The following is a 16,994-nucleotide window of genomic DNA, read 5'->3' as shown; positions in this document are numbered from 1 at the left end:
CCTACTACGTGCAGGGCATATCTTGCTGTTTCTCTGTGTGTAAGTCTTTGAGTACTAGAGATACCTGTCCTAGGAAATGTGCTGGTACTAGATGAAATGTTTTCGATTGTGATTATTATTCCTGTGTATGTAAGATAGTGATAGCACCTTGGCAGGAAAATAGTTTGGCAGAAAGGTGAAGGGTATCAGAAAGTCAAGTAGGAATCTCTTAAATTAAGGTATGAGGATCAGCTAAGATTTGGGGATCAGAAAGAACTTTAAAACTTTATACAAATGCAAGCTATAATGATAATTATGATGATGAATGTGGACTCCATATCAACTTCCCCACGGTATCTGTGCTAGAATGTCTCTACTTTTCTCAAGCTCATACCTCATTCATCCCTTTGACCCTCAGTCTCTACAGATAATCTAATCTCCTACTTTACAAAGCTATTCAAGGCCATCTGATGTGAACTCCCTCAATTTACTTGTCAGGTATGCATTTGTTTCTTTTTTTTTTTTTTTTTTGGTTTGACAAGCATTTATTGGACTGAGACAGTCTCAGGAAACCTAGCAGGGAAGATCTGAAGAAAATACAACACCACACAGAGAACTGTACACTAATGGATGTGCATATAAAAGAAAACAATATAAAGACTTAATTCTGCTGTCACAAAAGCCTTCACAGAAGTAACCATTGATGCCTTAGTGAGTTCTGAAGAACGAATTAGGAGTTCACCAGGAAGGGAAAACACACGTTTCCCACAGAAGGAAGCGCATGAGCAAAATTCTGGGGACCTGACGTAGCACAGTATGCTTCTGGAGGCGCTGTGCCTTTAGGGTTTTGATTCCAGCAACGCCTGAAGCCATGTTACATCACTCTCTAAATGCCAGTTTCTTCATTTATAAAGTATAATAATCCCTATCTCATGGGATTGTTAACTTTATGAGAGAATTAAACTTTATGGGAGAATTAAACAAGAATGTAAAGTACTCAGCTCAGCTGTACAGTAAGAGCCCAACAAACCTTAGTCGTCATTATTATTACAGTCTGGCATCAGTGATATATGAAGGCGTCATGGTAGGGGATGAGACTGGGGGAAATCAGGGGTCAGATCATAACAGGCTTTGATGGCCACACTAAGAACAGATTTTATCTCCTAAAGATGTTGGAGAACTTTCTAAATGGCTCTGCAATAATATGATCAGATTTGTGTCTTAAAAAGATCACATTGGTCACTGTACGTACCTTGTGTGTTTTTCACCTATTCAGTTAAAAACCACTTAAGGCTTTTTATGCCACCATAGTATCATGCATTGAGGAGGCTAAATTATTTGTCAATTTCATATTGTTGAATTTCCCACTTCAAAACTGCTCTGAATTGTTAGATTGGGATGGAATGCAGAGGGAAGAACCAGAAGTAAAGAGAACAGTTAGGAAGTTGCTGCAGTAACCAAGACACAGTGGTGGCCTCAACAAATGCCCACTTACTTTATGAGAAAATTCAAGTTCCTTACTATATACAAAAGCCAGCACAATCAGACCCCCTATTCCCAATACAGCTTATCTCTCATTAGTCTTCCCCAGACCCTCTGCTCTGGTTACATAGCACTAATTACACGTCTTGAAATATGCCCTTCCCTGTATCTCCCCTCAATGGTGTCTCCTCCTGTACAGGACAATCCCCCTCCCCACTCACCTCCTACACTCGTTCTTCTAACTCCTATTCACTCATCAAAACTCACCTCAGATTTCACCTCCTTCAGGACACTTTCAATGGCACCTTGCTCTTTTAGTCTGGAATAGATGACAATTCTATACGCCCCAGAGCATCCCATGTTACTTCTATTAGAGAACTTATTAAAATTGTGTAACGTGTGTCTTGATGACAGGAAGTGGGTCTTTCATCTCTGTAACCTGAGTGCTTAGTCCAATGTCTGGCATATAGCTGGTGCTCAGTAAATGTGAGTAAGTGAATCCATGTCTCTTGTTTGCTACCATTTGACCATTGTTCTACTTATACCTACCTAAGTGTCCTGATTGCCAACTAGTCAGTTCTGTTAATGGATACCATTAAAGACGCAGCCCTAAAAAGAGATTTCTTTACTTGTGGGAACCATAAAGTCTTGGTAATGGTGAAGGTCCACCGTAAATCCTTCAAAGGGAACAGTGCAGCTGCTATATACTCACACAGGCTCGAGAACAGGCAAAAGACAAATGGCAAATAGAGCACCAAAAGCACCTACTTGTCCCTTTGGGCCAGGGCCTCAGTGTATTGGTTGGGCTTGACCCGGTTTCCTGGTACATCTTCCCTGTCCTTGGTGACTCCCTTCAGTTTCTCTGAGAGCTCCAGGTTACACTCTTTCTCTGCTTCCACCAGAGCCGCCATCCGTGCGGCTTCATTTTTTGCTAGCCTGGATTCCTGCAAAAAGAACGAGAAAAGAACAAAACCTGAAAGGCTGCAAACATAGGTACTTTAGGGAGGGAAAAGGTGAATGCCAGGAGGCAGAGCAGTCAGAAAAGAGGTAAAAGGGGACCCTTAGCTGTGGATATTCACCTCCTGCAGAAGCTGGATCTTATTCTCCAGGAGCTCGTAAACATGCTCCGTCTCCTGCTGTCTCTCCTCAAACTGGCGCCGGAGCTCAGCTTCATTATGGCTGTTGAGATTCTCCACATCAGTGCTAAAACCACAGAGCATTAGCCAGTCAGAGCCAGTCATATAATTTAGCAAGTGGACCCATTAAGGCTGTTTCAGTAATTCAGAGTCCCATTGATGAGAATAAAAATGGAGTATTTTTTTCCTCTGCAATTATTTGTGGAACTGCTCTTTCCAACTTTTCAGGTAACCTTTTAGGAACTCTGATTTGTGTTGCTTGTCAATCAGAATATACCTGACTCCCTAGAAGCTTCATTACTGCTATAGCTTCAAGAGAAGGATCTTGCATTTGAAAGGCAGGTAGTCATCAAATGGTTTAGAACTCAGCATCCAAGTTCACCATCATCTGTCCCCAGACTTTCCCATTAAGACTGCTCTCCCAGAGTGCTTTGCTAGTTCCTTGCCTGTCTTGCTATTTGAATTTAGAGTGTTCCTTCCATTTAGGTTGCTGGAATAGAATATCCATTTGGACAGCCACAGAAATGCTTTTCTCCTTTACAGCCAGTAACTCATAGACTGTCCTGAATCTGGGCTACCTACCCAGAGTTCTATCCAGTTTTCCCACAGTCCCATGCAGAAAGCAGACATTTAATCTATGGAAGCTCAGGGTTCTGGCCCAGCTTTGCTTCTCTGATGTCCTTAGGAATGAATGCCCAGGCACTAGCATGAAGTGGGTAAGGTGTCACCAGCTTATTTATAGCTAACAACAGCTGCCTTTGGATGTCTGAGGATTAGAAATTTGGGGGCAGTATCAGGTGCTGAATGATCTTAATTCCGGTTTGGTTTTATTCTTGTTTTAAGCCATTTGTTGAGAACCATGGACAATCTTCTTGTTCTCAGGGCAGAGAACGATATTGAAACTTCATAGGCTCATGATAAATCAAAGTTGCTCTATCCAAGCCCAGTAGTATTTTAATATTTGGCCCAGAAGTTTGTGTCCACGGTAACCAAATGGAACTTCCCTAAAGATTATAGAATTCCTTGGTCGATAGTGGACACTACTCAGCACTGTCCCAGAGACTATATTTATCTTGAGTTACCATGTCATTATGCAGCCTTTTGGCGGTAGAAGGTCTTTGTTGTACAAGGGACACAAGTCAAGAGAATAACCTAAGACCCTTAAATAGACCTCAGGAATCATCAACTTTGACTCCATATTCCTTAATAAATGCAATAGACAACAGCTAACTACAATATCTTGAGATTGGAAGTTACACATTTTCTGAGTAAGTCAGCCAGGAATGCCTGATTTAATAGGCTACAGCTGTTGTGAAGTCAGAAGCGTCTTGGACTTGATGCCAGAAGATGTGGGCTCTGCCACTCATTTGAGAAGACTTTAACACTCTGTACCTTAGTTTTCTCATTGCTAAAAATAGGATAATGCCTCTTAATTAAAAGCTGAAATGACATAATTTTTTTTAAAAAGCACTACACAAATCTCAAAACTTGTAACTCAATTGTTATTATAAGTTTTCCTAAAATCTATTAGTTCACTTAATGCCTTAGTAAGTATTGAGTAATTCCAGCATACTGTGTTTAGTTGAGTCTGGTTTGAGTATTATGATATTGCTGGACTATCATTCTAAGCATCAAGAAATACTGTGTTGATAGAAGGAACGCCAGATCATATTGAATGTATACTGATTCTAGAATACGATCTGAAAATTATTTTTAGTAACAATTTCAATAGTACTTGTCATTTAAAACTAAGGGTTTTTTAATTATAAAAACTGTAAATTATAAAAAGTAACCATCCTAACAATACAGAAGGTATAGAAAGAAAAAAAATTCAAGTCTTCTCCCCATCACAAACTCCACTCTCACTCCCCTGACACAGGCAATGTTAAAGAGTTTGGTATGTAACCCTGCAGTTTTTTTTCTATTCATATTCAAGCAAACACATGTACCCATAGATTGTCTTTACCCAAAGGGGCTTATACTCTAAATATCACTCAGCACTTTTCCCCCTTACTTAGTCTATCAGGGACTTCCCACCAGGACAATAATATAGTGCTAACTCATTCCTTTTAATGACTACATAATATTCCACAGTATGTTTATATCAAAATGTTTTCAACCATTGCCCTATTGATGTATAGTTGTTTCTAGTTTTTTTTTGCCATTACAAATAATGATGCAGTTAATATCCTTATACATTTATCCTTTCATACTCTTGCTTTTATTTATAAGGAATAGATTCCTTTTAGGAATTATTTGATCAAGGGAAGTGCTAATATTTTATTTTGATAGGTAGTACCCATTCCAAAAATGTTATCACAATTTACACTCTCACCAGCACTATATGAGAGTGCTCATTTCCGCCAAACTCTATGTCAGCCCTGGATGTTACTAGTAGATTACTGACTGGGAAGTTTATAAACTTAGGTCTGATGAATTTACCAATCTATGTCAACATCTCTCAGACTTATTGGCGCCCAAGGAAAGAAAAGCACATTGTTTCAGTTTCTGAATTGGATGCAGCATTCAAATGCCAGAGTTAAGGTTAAGGAATTCTATTGCTCTCAGTTAATGAGCCAGACTGGAAAGGAGGAAGAGCTCCATAGTTCAAACTGCAACTCACCATGTTTTATCCAGATGCTGTTTCTTGTCCTGGAGCTCTCGTTTCAGGCTCTCTACTTCAACCTTCAACTCGATGTTCTGAAAAGTACACAGGCAATAATTGTCATTAACTGCCACAGACCCTCTATCAGACAGAGAAAGACAAATATTATATCACTTTTATGTAGACTCTAAAATATGATACAAATGAAATTATTTACAAAACAGAAACAGACTCACAGACGTAGAAAACTTATGGTTACCAAAGGGGAAAGGTGGGGGGGGGGGGGGGGCGGGGAGAGAAAAATTGAGTATGGGATTAACAAATACACACCACTGTATATAAAATAGATAAACAACAAGGATTTACTGTATAGCACAGGGAACTATATTCAATATCTTGTAATAACCTGTAATGGAAAAGAATCTGAAAAAGAATATATATATATATATTATATATATATATACACACCTGAATCACTTTATACCTGAAACTTATGCAATATTGTAAATCAATTACAGTTCAATTTTTTTTTTAAGTGTTCACTGTTATTACTTATAAGAACAACAGTTTTCCCTCCCTGACTAGGATAGCTGAAGTTCTCAGTCATAATCACATATTACATTAATCATATGTCATAGAAAGGAAAGAAAATTATTACACCAAAGGTGGGATATTCTAGGCAATCTGATCTGAACATTCTTCACGTTAGCTTTATTCTTCTACGTAAGTAGAAAAGAGAAATGAAAAGGACAGAAAGAAAAAAAAAGAGAAAAGAGAAAAAATATAGTTCCTTCTCTAGGCTTTAGCACTATGTCTATTCAAGCAAATAGACAATAAAGTTTACAAGTCTCACAGAGAACTGCTAAAACAGTTTCATCCCAGAAGGTTAGATCCTAAATCTCATGATCAATTTTTCTGGTGGATCAAGGTAATTTCATGGGCGTTATGAAATCTACCACATGGAAATGCAAGTACATTCCAATTTACAGCATTAGATTCTAAACCTCTGTACCCTCTTTCTGCAGAAAAATCACCACATAGTTAATCACGTTTCTCCATTCTCTGTTAGTAAATATATAAATTGTTAAATTCCAAAAATAGCTGAAGTGGATCCAAAATTAACTGCAGTTGCTTATCTTATCACCAAATCTTATCAGCTCTTTGTCAAGATATTCAAAGAAATGCATGTACTCAAGAGAGGGTGGCTGGCGGTGGTGGGGGTGGGGGGGAGCACCTTTCTCTCCTTCTACTCTCCAGAAGAATATCCACCTACCTAACCCAAGGAAAAGTTTCAATGATGAAGCTGAACCTAAATGATAAGAAATACAATAAACTTTCATTATGATATTAGTACCTAGAACTAGAGGACAGGGCTAACAATGAGTTTATAGATTAATTGTGTTTAATCAGATTTTCTCTGTGTTGGTAGCTTGTTTTGTTTCAGGACACATCACTTGAACAGTCTTAACGCCAATCCATGTTAAATACAGGATTCTCCTGAATTGATTTCCACCCTGGTATGTACTGCAAAGTTCAATATAGAATTGGGTTAAAAGAAACCAGTAACCAATTACCTGATTCCTTTCCAAGGATTCTTTTTTTTTTTTTTAAGACTCTATCCTTTTATTTAACATGCCATAACTTTTTTCCCCCTTCCAGTTTTATTGGGATATAACTGACATACAGCACTGTACAAGTTTAAAGTGTTCAGCATAATGATTTGACTTACATACATCATGAAATGATGACCATAATAAATTTAGTGAACCTCCATCATCCCATATAAATACAACATGAAGGAAATAGAAAAAAAATTTTTTCCAAGGCTTCAATTTTAACTCTGTAAATTCATCTACTGCTCATATAATCCACAATGTGCCTATCCCTTTTAAAAATAGAGATTTTCAAAATTTTGCCCCAGCAGAAGCTGTGACACCGGGAATCATAAAAAAACGAAACAAAACGAAACTGCTTTTTTAAAAATCAAAAGAGAAACGGTTTTGCCTGACCACCTTAAGAAAAAAAAAAAGATCTTAATGCAAAATGTATCAGTCCTTTCATCATTAGATTAGAAGCATTATTACCCATTATATTAACTAGGTCAATAGTTTGCACACTGTGTCCCACCAGTATTCCACAAGACACTTCTAGGAATGGGAGAGGGAGAAGTTTAAATTAAAGAAGTGTGGTCACAGCCAGGGAGTGTTAAAGGGTCTGCTCTGACTCTTGCAGACCCCTCTCCTCCACTGTTAACAGCACTCTTAATGTGGAAAGGGACTTATCAGGTCTTGTGGGGAATAATGAAGATGTCTGACACTTGTTTCTTTTTTTTTTTTTTTTAAATAAATTTATTTATTTATTTATTTATGGCTGCGTTGGGTCTTCGTTGCTGCATGCGGGCTTTCTCTAGTTGCGGTGAGCGGGGGCTACTCTTCGTTGCGGTGCGCGGGCTTCTCATCGCGGTGGCTTCTCTTGCTGCAGAGCACGGGCTCTAGGTGCGCAGGCTCAGTAGTTGTGGCACGCGGGCTCAGTAGTTGTGGCTCACGGGCTCTAGAGCACAGGCTCAGTAGTTGTGGCCCTCAGGCTTAGTTGCTCCGCGGCATGTGGGATCTTCCCGGACCAGGGCACGAACCTGTGTCCCCTGCATTGGCAGGCGGATTCTCAACCACTGCGCCACCAGGGAAGTCCCTGACACTTGTTTCTTATACTCAGTATGCCTGCAGTCCAGTTGAGAGGAGCAAAATTCTGAGGTATGGATTTAAAATGCTAAAGGTGATCACTGATGAGGAAGTTTAGGATACAGCCTAACCCAGGGAAGGTTTAATGTGTAAGATATACAAGGGTAGAGAAGGTCACTGTAGGTAAGGAAATATGGTATTAAGCTAGAAATTTCTCTACAGTCCACTCAGTAGCTCACTTATTTCAAGCACAGATATCTGATACAGCAAAATTCTAGAATAATTTTTAAAATTTCATCCATGGATTAATAAACAGATAAACAAAATGGAATGTTATTTGGCCATAAAAAGTAATGATAGATGCTACAACATGGCTGAACCTTGAAAACATTATGATAAGTAAAAGAAGTAAGTCACAGAAACCACACATTGTATGATTCCATTTATATGAAGTGTCCAGAATAGGCAAATCCAGAGAAAGAAAGTAGATAGGTGGTTGACTAGGGCTGGGGGGATAGGGGAATTGGGAAGTGATGGTTAATGGGTTGGGGGTTTCTTTGTGGAGTGATGAAAATGTTCTAAAACTGATTGCTATGATATTTGCACAACTTTGTGAATATTCTAGAAACACTGATGTGTTCATTGTACACTTTAAATGAGTGAGTTGTATTGGTATGTGAATTTTATTTCAATTAAATTATAAAAAATGTTTCAAAAAGCCCTAGGAAGTTATAGTGGTTATAATTAAATGATAACAATGATCACATATTGCATATCACACAGGCAGTTAGAGCGGTGTCCAGCACCTAGGGAACATCATTATTATATCTGAACTAAAGAGCAAAACTATACATTGCCTTCAAGCATCTCTAACAGAAGTTAGCACTGGGTATTTCAAAATCTCTTTCCAATCTTGCCCCTCCTCTCCAGCACCCATGGTTACCACCCTATGAGGTACTCCTTCCTTATCACTGGGATCAGAGTGAATAGTCTCAAAACTGATCTCCCCAACCTCAGCCTCTCCACCATTTAAATTTTTCCTAAAGCGTATCTCTGATTAGTTTACTCCCTTTACTCAGAAAGCTTCCCATGGTTTTTAATTGCATAGCAATTAAATTTTACACTACTCAGCTTGAGAATGGAGTCTACTCAAAATTTGACCTCAACTTACCTAACCGGCCTTATCTGCCATCACACTCCACCAATCTCCCCCACTAAAAGCCATTTCTTATGCCTCTGATTTTTCATAACTATCATTCCTTTTGTACTTCAATATTGACACACCAAATAATGCTATGTCTTTCTACCTGCGCTTTTACACTTTTGAATTACAGATTCCCTTGGGACAGACAAAAATGACGGTGTGGTGGAACTAGCCAGGTGTGTTGGTTGTCAGCTTGTGCCTTTTGGCTTTGCGATGTTGGGACATGGGTTTCAGAACAGCAGACCTAGAAAGGCAGAAATCCGTTTCTGCCACTTACTAACTGGGTGACCTTTTTTGTGTAAGTTATTTAACCTCTTAGAACATAATTTCCTCATCAATAAAAAGGGGTTACAAAAATTACCTTGAGCGGTGTAGTGAGGGGTAAATGAAATAACGTAAGTACCCAGCACAATGCCTGACTCAAATATCTAGCAGCTGTGACTAACTTGAGGCCCTCAGTGTTTTGCAACTTCGTGTGTAGTAAATGCACTGAATGAGTGAACCAACCAACCGACAGGAACAGATACACCTAGGCAGAAGTGGAATGACAATATGTTTGTTGAAGAAAAAAGGGATTGGCTAATGCTGTGTGATTGTACAGAAAAACTTTTTATCTGAAGCCTTTAAAAGACCTTCTCTGTTTTAAATCGTGAATATTCCCTAAGAGGTATATTATTAACCCATTGAAGATAAAAGGTTGCTAAATCTGAGGCAGGAAAAGGAAAAATAACTTGCCGCAGGGCAACTCAAGTCACTAGTAGAATTCCAAATACAGCTAAGAATTCCAGCCTCCTCTCCTACCTTTCATCCTCCCCCATAAAAGGGCCATTCTACTCTTGGGCCTAGTCTACTCTGAGACTCAGAGTTACTAATTAAGATCTCCAGACCTTAAAATGGATATTTTAGAGAGAAAGGTGAGCACGGACCAAGCATTAGATGGTGTTAAGAAATTATCTTAAATTGATACAGCCACTATGGAGAACAGTATGGAGGTTCCTTAAAAAACAAAAAATAGAGCTACCATATGATCCAGCAACCCCACTCCTGGGCATATATCTGAAGAAAACCATACTTCAAAAAGAAACACACACCCCATTGTTCACAGCAGCACTATTTACAATAACCAAGGCATGGAAGCAACCTAAATGTCCATCAACACAGGACTGGATAAAGATATGGTATATATATATAATGAAACATTATTTAGCCATTAAAAAGAATGAAATAATGCCATTTGCAGCAACATGGATGGATCTAGAGATTATCATACTAAGTAGTCAAAGACAAATATCATATGATATCACTTATATGTGGAATCTAAAAAATGATAGAAATGGGATTAACATATACACACTACTATATATAAAATAGATAATCAACAAGGACCTACTGTATAGCACAGGGAACTCTACTCAATACTCTGTAATAACCTATATGGGAAAAGAATATGTATATGTATGACTAAATAACTTTGCTGTACACCTGACACTAACACAACATTGTAAATTAACTATACTCCAATATGAAATAAAAATTTTTTAAAATAAAAAAGACTATTATTACATTAAAAAAAAGAAATTATCTTTAAGTTTTTGGGTACAATAATGGTATTGTGGTTATGGTTAAAAACAAAGAACTTATTGGTTAGCGGTGCATTCTGATGTCTGTCCAGATGCAGTTCTGTGGTGTCTGAGAGTTGCTGTGAGGAGCAGGGAGGACAGAGACAGCAGAATGTTGGTAACTGTTGAAGCTGGGTGACAGGTACACAGGTCCCCAGTACTCGGGACAGGTACATGGGAGGCACTGTTCTCTTTATCTTTGTCTACTTTTGAAAAATTTCCTAATGAAAAGTTAGAAATGGCATTTTCATCACAAAAAAGTAGATATCCACATTCTTTTTAAATTTTTTCCTTTTCACCTCTGGAATTCCCTACACTATGGTCACAGATAGCAAAGAACGTTTGGCTCCCTATAGCAGCTCCTTTCAGCCACCAGACTTATAAAACAGTGGTGCTGAGTCCATTTCCCAATACTGAGGGATAAAGGAAATAAACCTGCCTCTTAAACCTGGGGCACTCAGAATACAACTGGGTCATAGGGAGGAAGGAAGATCTGCAGAAATAAACTACAAACAAGATTCTTTTAGAGAGGAATCTGCAACTTCTTTAACTGGGCAGTCGGAGCTAATAAAATCACAATTCTCTGACTTCACCTCCTACCCTCTTCCAGTCTCCTTCAACTCTCACATTGCCTCACACTCCCTCTTCTTCTCCCTCGCCTCCCTGCTCACTTCACCCAACTGGAACTGCACCCTTCTGGTCTGACACTGCACCACGATGACATCAGTCATTATCCAGTGGCTATCTTTTCTGAAAACCAGAGTTCTGGGTGATAGTAGTTTATGGCAAGATAGTTTCCAAGACACTGCTGGCCTTTGGTGGGGCCACCCTCTTCACCTCTAAACTAAGGGCTTCTGCTGATTGAGAAATCTCAATCATTTAAGTGCCCTTGGATGCCACCAAGGCTTTGCCTGAGTTGCTCTTAGCCTGTGACGCCTTCTCTCTTCTTTCTTTTTATTATTATTATTATTATTATTATTATTTTGGCTGCGTTGGGTCTTCGTTACTGTGCACAGGTTTTCTCTAATTGGCTTCAGTACTTGTGGCACGAGGGCTCAGTAGTTGTGGTGCATGGGCTTAGTTGCTCTGCAGTATGTGGGATCCTCCCGGACGAGGGATCGAACCCATGTCCCCTGCATTGGCAGGCGGATTCTTAACCACTACGCCACCAGGGAAGTCCCTCTCTTCTTTCTAAAACTGTTCTTCATTAGGGTTCAGTTCAAACACCCCCCACTCCCCCTTCCAGGAAACCTTCCCTAATCCCCTAGTCAGAACTTAAAAATTTATTTCTCTTCACTTCCACTGTTTACAACTAAGATGACTATAATTTAGCATCCATACTGGGACTCTTCTGAAAGTGAAAAGAGGCACTATCACAATTATACCAGGACAACTGGCGAAATCAGGACTGTCCTGAGTAAACCAGGATTTGGTCATCTGACACCTATCTCTAGTATAGCACTCAACTCACTCTGCTTTGATTAGTTATTTAAAATGTCTGGCTTCCCTTCTAGGTTTTAATATCTGGAAAAGTACTTTGCCCTCATTAGCTCTCCATATATGTTTATGGAATAAACACTTCACCATCTGTCTTGAATTGCTAACTTACATTTTTGTTTTGGTATTTAACTTCGTGTGTGTGTGTGTGTGTGTGTGTGTGTGTGTGTGTGTGTGTTTCAACTGATCTTCAAGCACTTTTGACAACAAGGATTATGTCTTACTTTATACCTCAGAGTTTGCTGCTGGGGGAAGAGTACTCAAAAAAAAAAAAAAAACCTTGACAGCATACCAGTATACATTCATTGATAACATCAGCGAGTAACTATGCATTGGAGATTAAAGCTTGCCAGAACCAAAGTGCTTTTCAGTGTGATAAGACGTGAATTAGGGTCAGTGAGTGAAGGAAATGGGTACTGCACCTTTGTAAGACAGTACGAAACAAGCCAGAGAAAAGCAGGCCTTCCATGGAAGAGTTTTTTTTTTTTTTTTTAACTTTTCCTTTTATATTGGAGTATAGCTGATTAACAAGGTTGTAATAGTATCAGGTGCATATCAAAGGGACTCAGCCATACATATATATGTCTCCACTCTCCCCCAAACTCCCCTCCCATCCAGGCTGCCATATAACATTGAGCAGAGTTCCCTGTGCTATACAATAGGTCCTTGTTAGTTATCATGGAAGAGTTTTTACTTGGGACAAAAATAAATATGGCCAGATCTTACTGTGAATCAATTCTGTACACTAAAGGAATTCAAAAAGAAATAGTTTAATAGGAGGAAGAGTCTCAAACTCTTGTGAGGAGATCCTCTTATAATTCCTGATTATTAACCCAAAGTGAAAAGTCACTCTAGTGGATGGGTTTTATTTTAAAATGTTTTCTTTTCTTTTTAGAACCATATCCCTTCTAGGAAAAGTGTAGTTCAGAAATATTTTTGTTCACAGTGAATTTCTTTTCCAGACTTCTCTGAAACCACTGGGGCAAAGCATTAGCTCTATAAAACAGGGTGAAGTACTGAATATTTTCATAAGGGGTTCTTCTATCTGTCCTGAACAAGGGGCAAGGGTTTGGTTGCTATATAATCCCTAGAAACACATTTTAGTAGCTTCCAAGTGAGTTGTTTTGTAGATGAGATTTCTTTTCATTCACCTAGTTTTAAAGCAAAAATAAGACCCTAGAGGGTCTAACTATTTGGCTCTGTCATTAACTGTGTGACCTTAGACTAGTCACTCCCAGAGCTTTATGTTTTTATACAGTCAATTAATTTGAATCACAGCCTCTCCCTCTTGCCCCTAAGAATTCTTGTACCACCTGCATTGCTCATCTTCTCTGTTGATGTAAGACGCCTAGCCAGAAGGTGTTCAAATGCAAATCATAAAAGTCCTCAGACCCTCAGGTGGAGGAAAGACCTTATTCAGAGGTGCAACCCCTGCCTTTCTACAGATTCCAGGTTCATTGTCATCCACTAGTGCAATTAAGCCCCAAATTAGACACATAGGTTGCCCCAACATGTGACAAGAATAGTTCATTGCCAGGGAAAGGATAGCAGGGCAGTGTCCCCAGCCTCAGTAAGCAGAAGACTACAAGGCCAGGCATTCTCCTGCCAGAGATTGCTTTAGTGTCCAGCTCCCCAAAGAAATGGAAAATAACCAAGTGGAAAGTTTCAGTTTGTACAATACAAAGTACCAGGATCTACATCCGGATGGCAGAACTACTCTGTTCAGGTCACTCTTTCAAGCCCAAACCACATTAGTCCTTAGTAGAGGCCTGAAAACAATACCAATTCCTTCCCAGCTCAGTGTACCTTGATTAGACAAACACAGACACCAACCTCTGAGTAAGCACTGAGGCTGTGGATGAGTTCTAAGGTGGCCAGGTATTTGGACAGACACAGCCAGGGCTCACGTGTGTGTGTGTGAGAGAGACAGAGACCGACAGAAAGGGTACTCACTGGGCAGAAGACAGGTAGCTAACTTGTGAGATGGTAGCATTTATTTATTCACTTTTTTAAAATCAAATATTTATTGAGCATCTCCTTTGGATGTGTAAGGCACTCTAATAAGTATTAAAAAGAGCAAGGCAGACACAATCACAGTCCTTAGGGAATTTACAGCCTATGGGGGCAATTAAGCAGATAATTATAGTAGAATGTGATAAACAAAAGAGACCAAGAATCAAATAGCTGCATGGAAATACACACAGGTGGCAGATATAAATAGTAGCAGATGCATAAATCAATGCAAGTCCATCCTATAACTCCTGGCTTTAGCCTCCAAAGAAACATTCCTAGACCCAACTCAACATGTGTTATACCTTGGGTTGCCCTTCCTCTCAGCTCTCTGGTTCTAATCTTTTAAGGGAGGAGGAATATAAATCTGAAACTACAGAGCTGCCAAGGGAAAATAAAGAATCTTGTACTTAGGGCAGCAGTATGGTGAAGAGTATAGACTTTAGAACTAAACTGGTCTGGGTTCAAATACTTACTATCACATTCTGTTAGGTTGAATCATATGAAAGTGCAGATATTCAACCATTTTTCACAGTTCCACATAGTTCATCCTCTATTTTCTAGAAGTAAGTCACTTAACCTAAGTTGTAGTTCCTTCAGGTGTTTACAATCACTACCTTTCAAGGATACTGTGAAAATTAAATGAAAGGATGTAAATGAAAATACCTGACATATAGTAGGTGTTCAATAAACATTAGTTTCCCCAAAGGTAGTAAGATGTATGAATCATAAGCAGAGATCGGTATTTCTGGTCAACCTTGAGTTTAGGAACCCAATAAAGATAGATTAAAATGAGGTTAAATGATAAAACGAGGGCTTCCCTGCTGGTGCAGCGGTTGAGAATCTGCCTGCCAATGCAAGGGACACGGGTTCGAGCCCTGGTCTGGGAGGATCCCACATGCCGCGGAGCGACTGGGCCCGTATGCCACAATTGCTGAGCCTGCGCGTCTGGAGCCTGTGCTCCGCAACAAGAGAGGCCACGATAGTGAGAGGCCCGCGCACCGCGATGAAGAGTGGCCCCCGCTTGCCACAATTGGAGAAAGCCCTTGCACAGAAACGAAGACCCAATACAGCCATAAATAAATAAATAAATAAAATTAAAAAAAAAAAAAAGATAAAACGATTAACTAAAAGCTTTGGGTTTTGATGGTGGGGGAGGCTGTGATTTGGGAGGGGGCAGGGGACATACGAGAATTTTCTGTACCTTCTGTTCAATTTTGCTGCAAACCTAAAACTACCCTAAAAATAAAGTCCATTTAAAAATATGGGAGGGGCTTCCCTGGTGGCGCAGTGGTTGAGAATCTGCCTGCCAATGCAGGGGACACGGGTTCGAGCCCTGGTCTGGGAAGATCCCACATGCCGCGGAGCAACTACGCCCGTGAGCCACAACTACTGAGCCTGCGCGTCTGGAGCCTGTGCTCCGCAACAAGAGAGGCCACGATAGTGAGAGGCCCGCGCACCGCGATGAAGAGTGGCCCCCGCTTGCCGCAACTAGAGAAAGCCCTCGCACAGAAACGAAGACCCAACACAGCCATAAATAAATAAAATTTAAAAAAAAAAAGAAAAAAGAAAATGCTCCCTATTTCACTTACAAAAAAATTAATTTAAAAATATGGGGAAAAATATGAGTTGTCTGGGACATTTTTTATTTACACTCTGAGCTCAGAGGTCCCAATATACGCACTGCCTTGGTGTTCACAATGATCAGCTTAAACCCTTATTAGTCACTCTGTTAAAATCTTGGTCGAGTCGCAAAAGCCTCTGTTGATCTGGCTCAACTGAGCTGGCAAGTGAGAAAACATCCATATAAATACCAGTGATCTCAGTGATTCTCTCCCTGTCCCCAGCACATTCCTCAGCAGGACGAATCTCTCTCACTTGGCTGGAGCCTCTCTGTTCATAAATAGGACTGGCTGGGCTTAATTTAGAAAAGCGCAGGCCGCTTGTGAAAGTCAGGGGTGAGGCTGGAGCCCCTACAATCCCAGGACGCCTTGTGTGGAGACAGGAACCCGGCCCCACTGAAGGGGCTATAAAAGGGATGCTCAGAATGATTTGTTTCCCTCAGCTATTTAGAAACTGGAGTTCAGGGGAACCATCCTGTGCTTTCCTTAACTTCCCTTTGGGTAGCAGGTATTGGGAGTTATAAAGTATAAAATTATATTAATTTTTCTACAGATAAATTGGTACATAGGAAACCTAAGGCCATCTAAACATTTTTAAATTATCTGTGGCATCTAACATGATCTGACATTTATCCCCAAATTCAGCTTTCCATTCTGGATCGACACTTGCTTTGATCTACTCTCCAAAATGAATAAAGCCACTCATTGGTATTCTGCAACGTCCAGGACAGTTTTTCTTGCATTGAAACTTACACTACAAAATGGAACCTATGTTCCAACACCTGGCAGTCACTCCTCCCTTGGAAGCCTATCTGTGTCCTGAAGCCAGGTTCTATGATCAGGCAACTCCTCTGAAATTATACCTGTGCTTGAGACCAGGGGCAGCACTTAGACTGTAGACTCTAAGTTGTGTCATTCAGGATGGCAGCCGCGAGCCACACGAAGCTATTGAACCCTTAAGGTAGGACTAGTCCAAAATGAGATGTGCTGTAAGGATTTCAAAGACTTAATACACACTGGATGGAAAAGACTAGCCGCAACAAAAGAACATAAAATCCTAATGATTTTTTTAATGTTGATTTCATGTTGAAATGATATTTTAAATATGTTATTAACATTAATTTACTTTTCTTTTAATGTGGTCACTAGAAAATTTTAAATT

At 39.7% G+C, this 16,994-nt stretch overlaps 1 protein-coding gene across 10 annotated transcripts in view; it reads right to left on the bottom strand.

Annotated features, from left to right (window-relative positions):
- The window catches only part of PDE4DIP (phosphodiesterase 4D interacting protein), a 214,041-nt gene that overhangs the window by 109,991 nt on the left and 87,056 nt on the right, over positions 1-16,994 (bottom strand). For all 10 annotated transcript variants that reach the window (XM_057553413.1, XM_057553435.1, XM_057553483.1 and 7 more), the window contains exons 5-7: positions 5,221-5,297; positions 2,541-2,664; positions 2,230-2,405 (exon numbers count right to left, since the gene is read on the bottom strand). In XM_057553413.1, coding sequence (XP_057409396.1) covers positions 2,230-2,405; positions 2,541-2,664; positions 5,221-5,297 — 377 coding nt within the window. The remainder of the gene's footprint in view (positions 1-2,229; positions 2,406-2,540; positions 2,665-5,220; positions 5,298-16,994) is intronic.

Source organism: Balaenoptera acutorostrata, chromosome 1 (genome assembly GCF_949987535.1).
Source record: "Balaenoptera acutorostrata chromosome 1, mBalAcu1.1, whole genome shotgun sequence".
NCBI classification, from domain to species: Eukaryota; Metazoa; Chordata; class Mammalia; order Artiodactyla; family Balaenopteridae; genus Balaenoptera; species Balaenoptera acutorostrata.
This window is presented reverse-complemented; position numbering and strand designations above follow the sequence as displayed.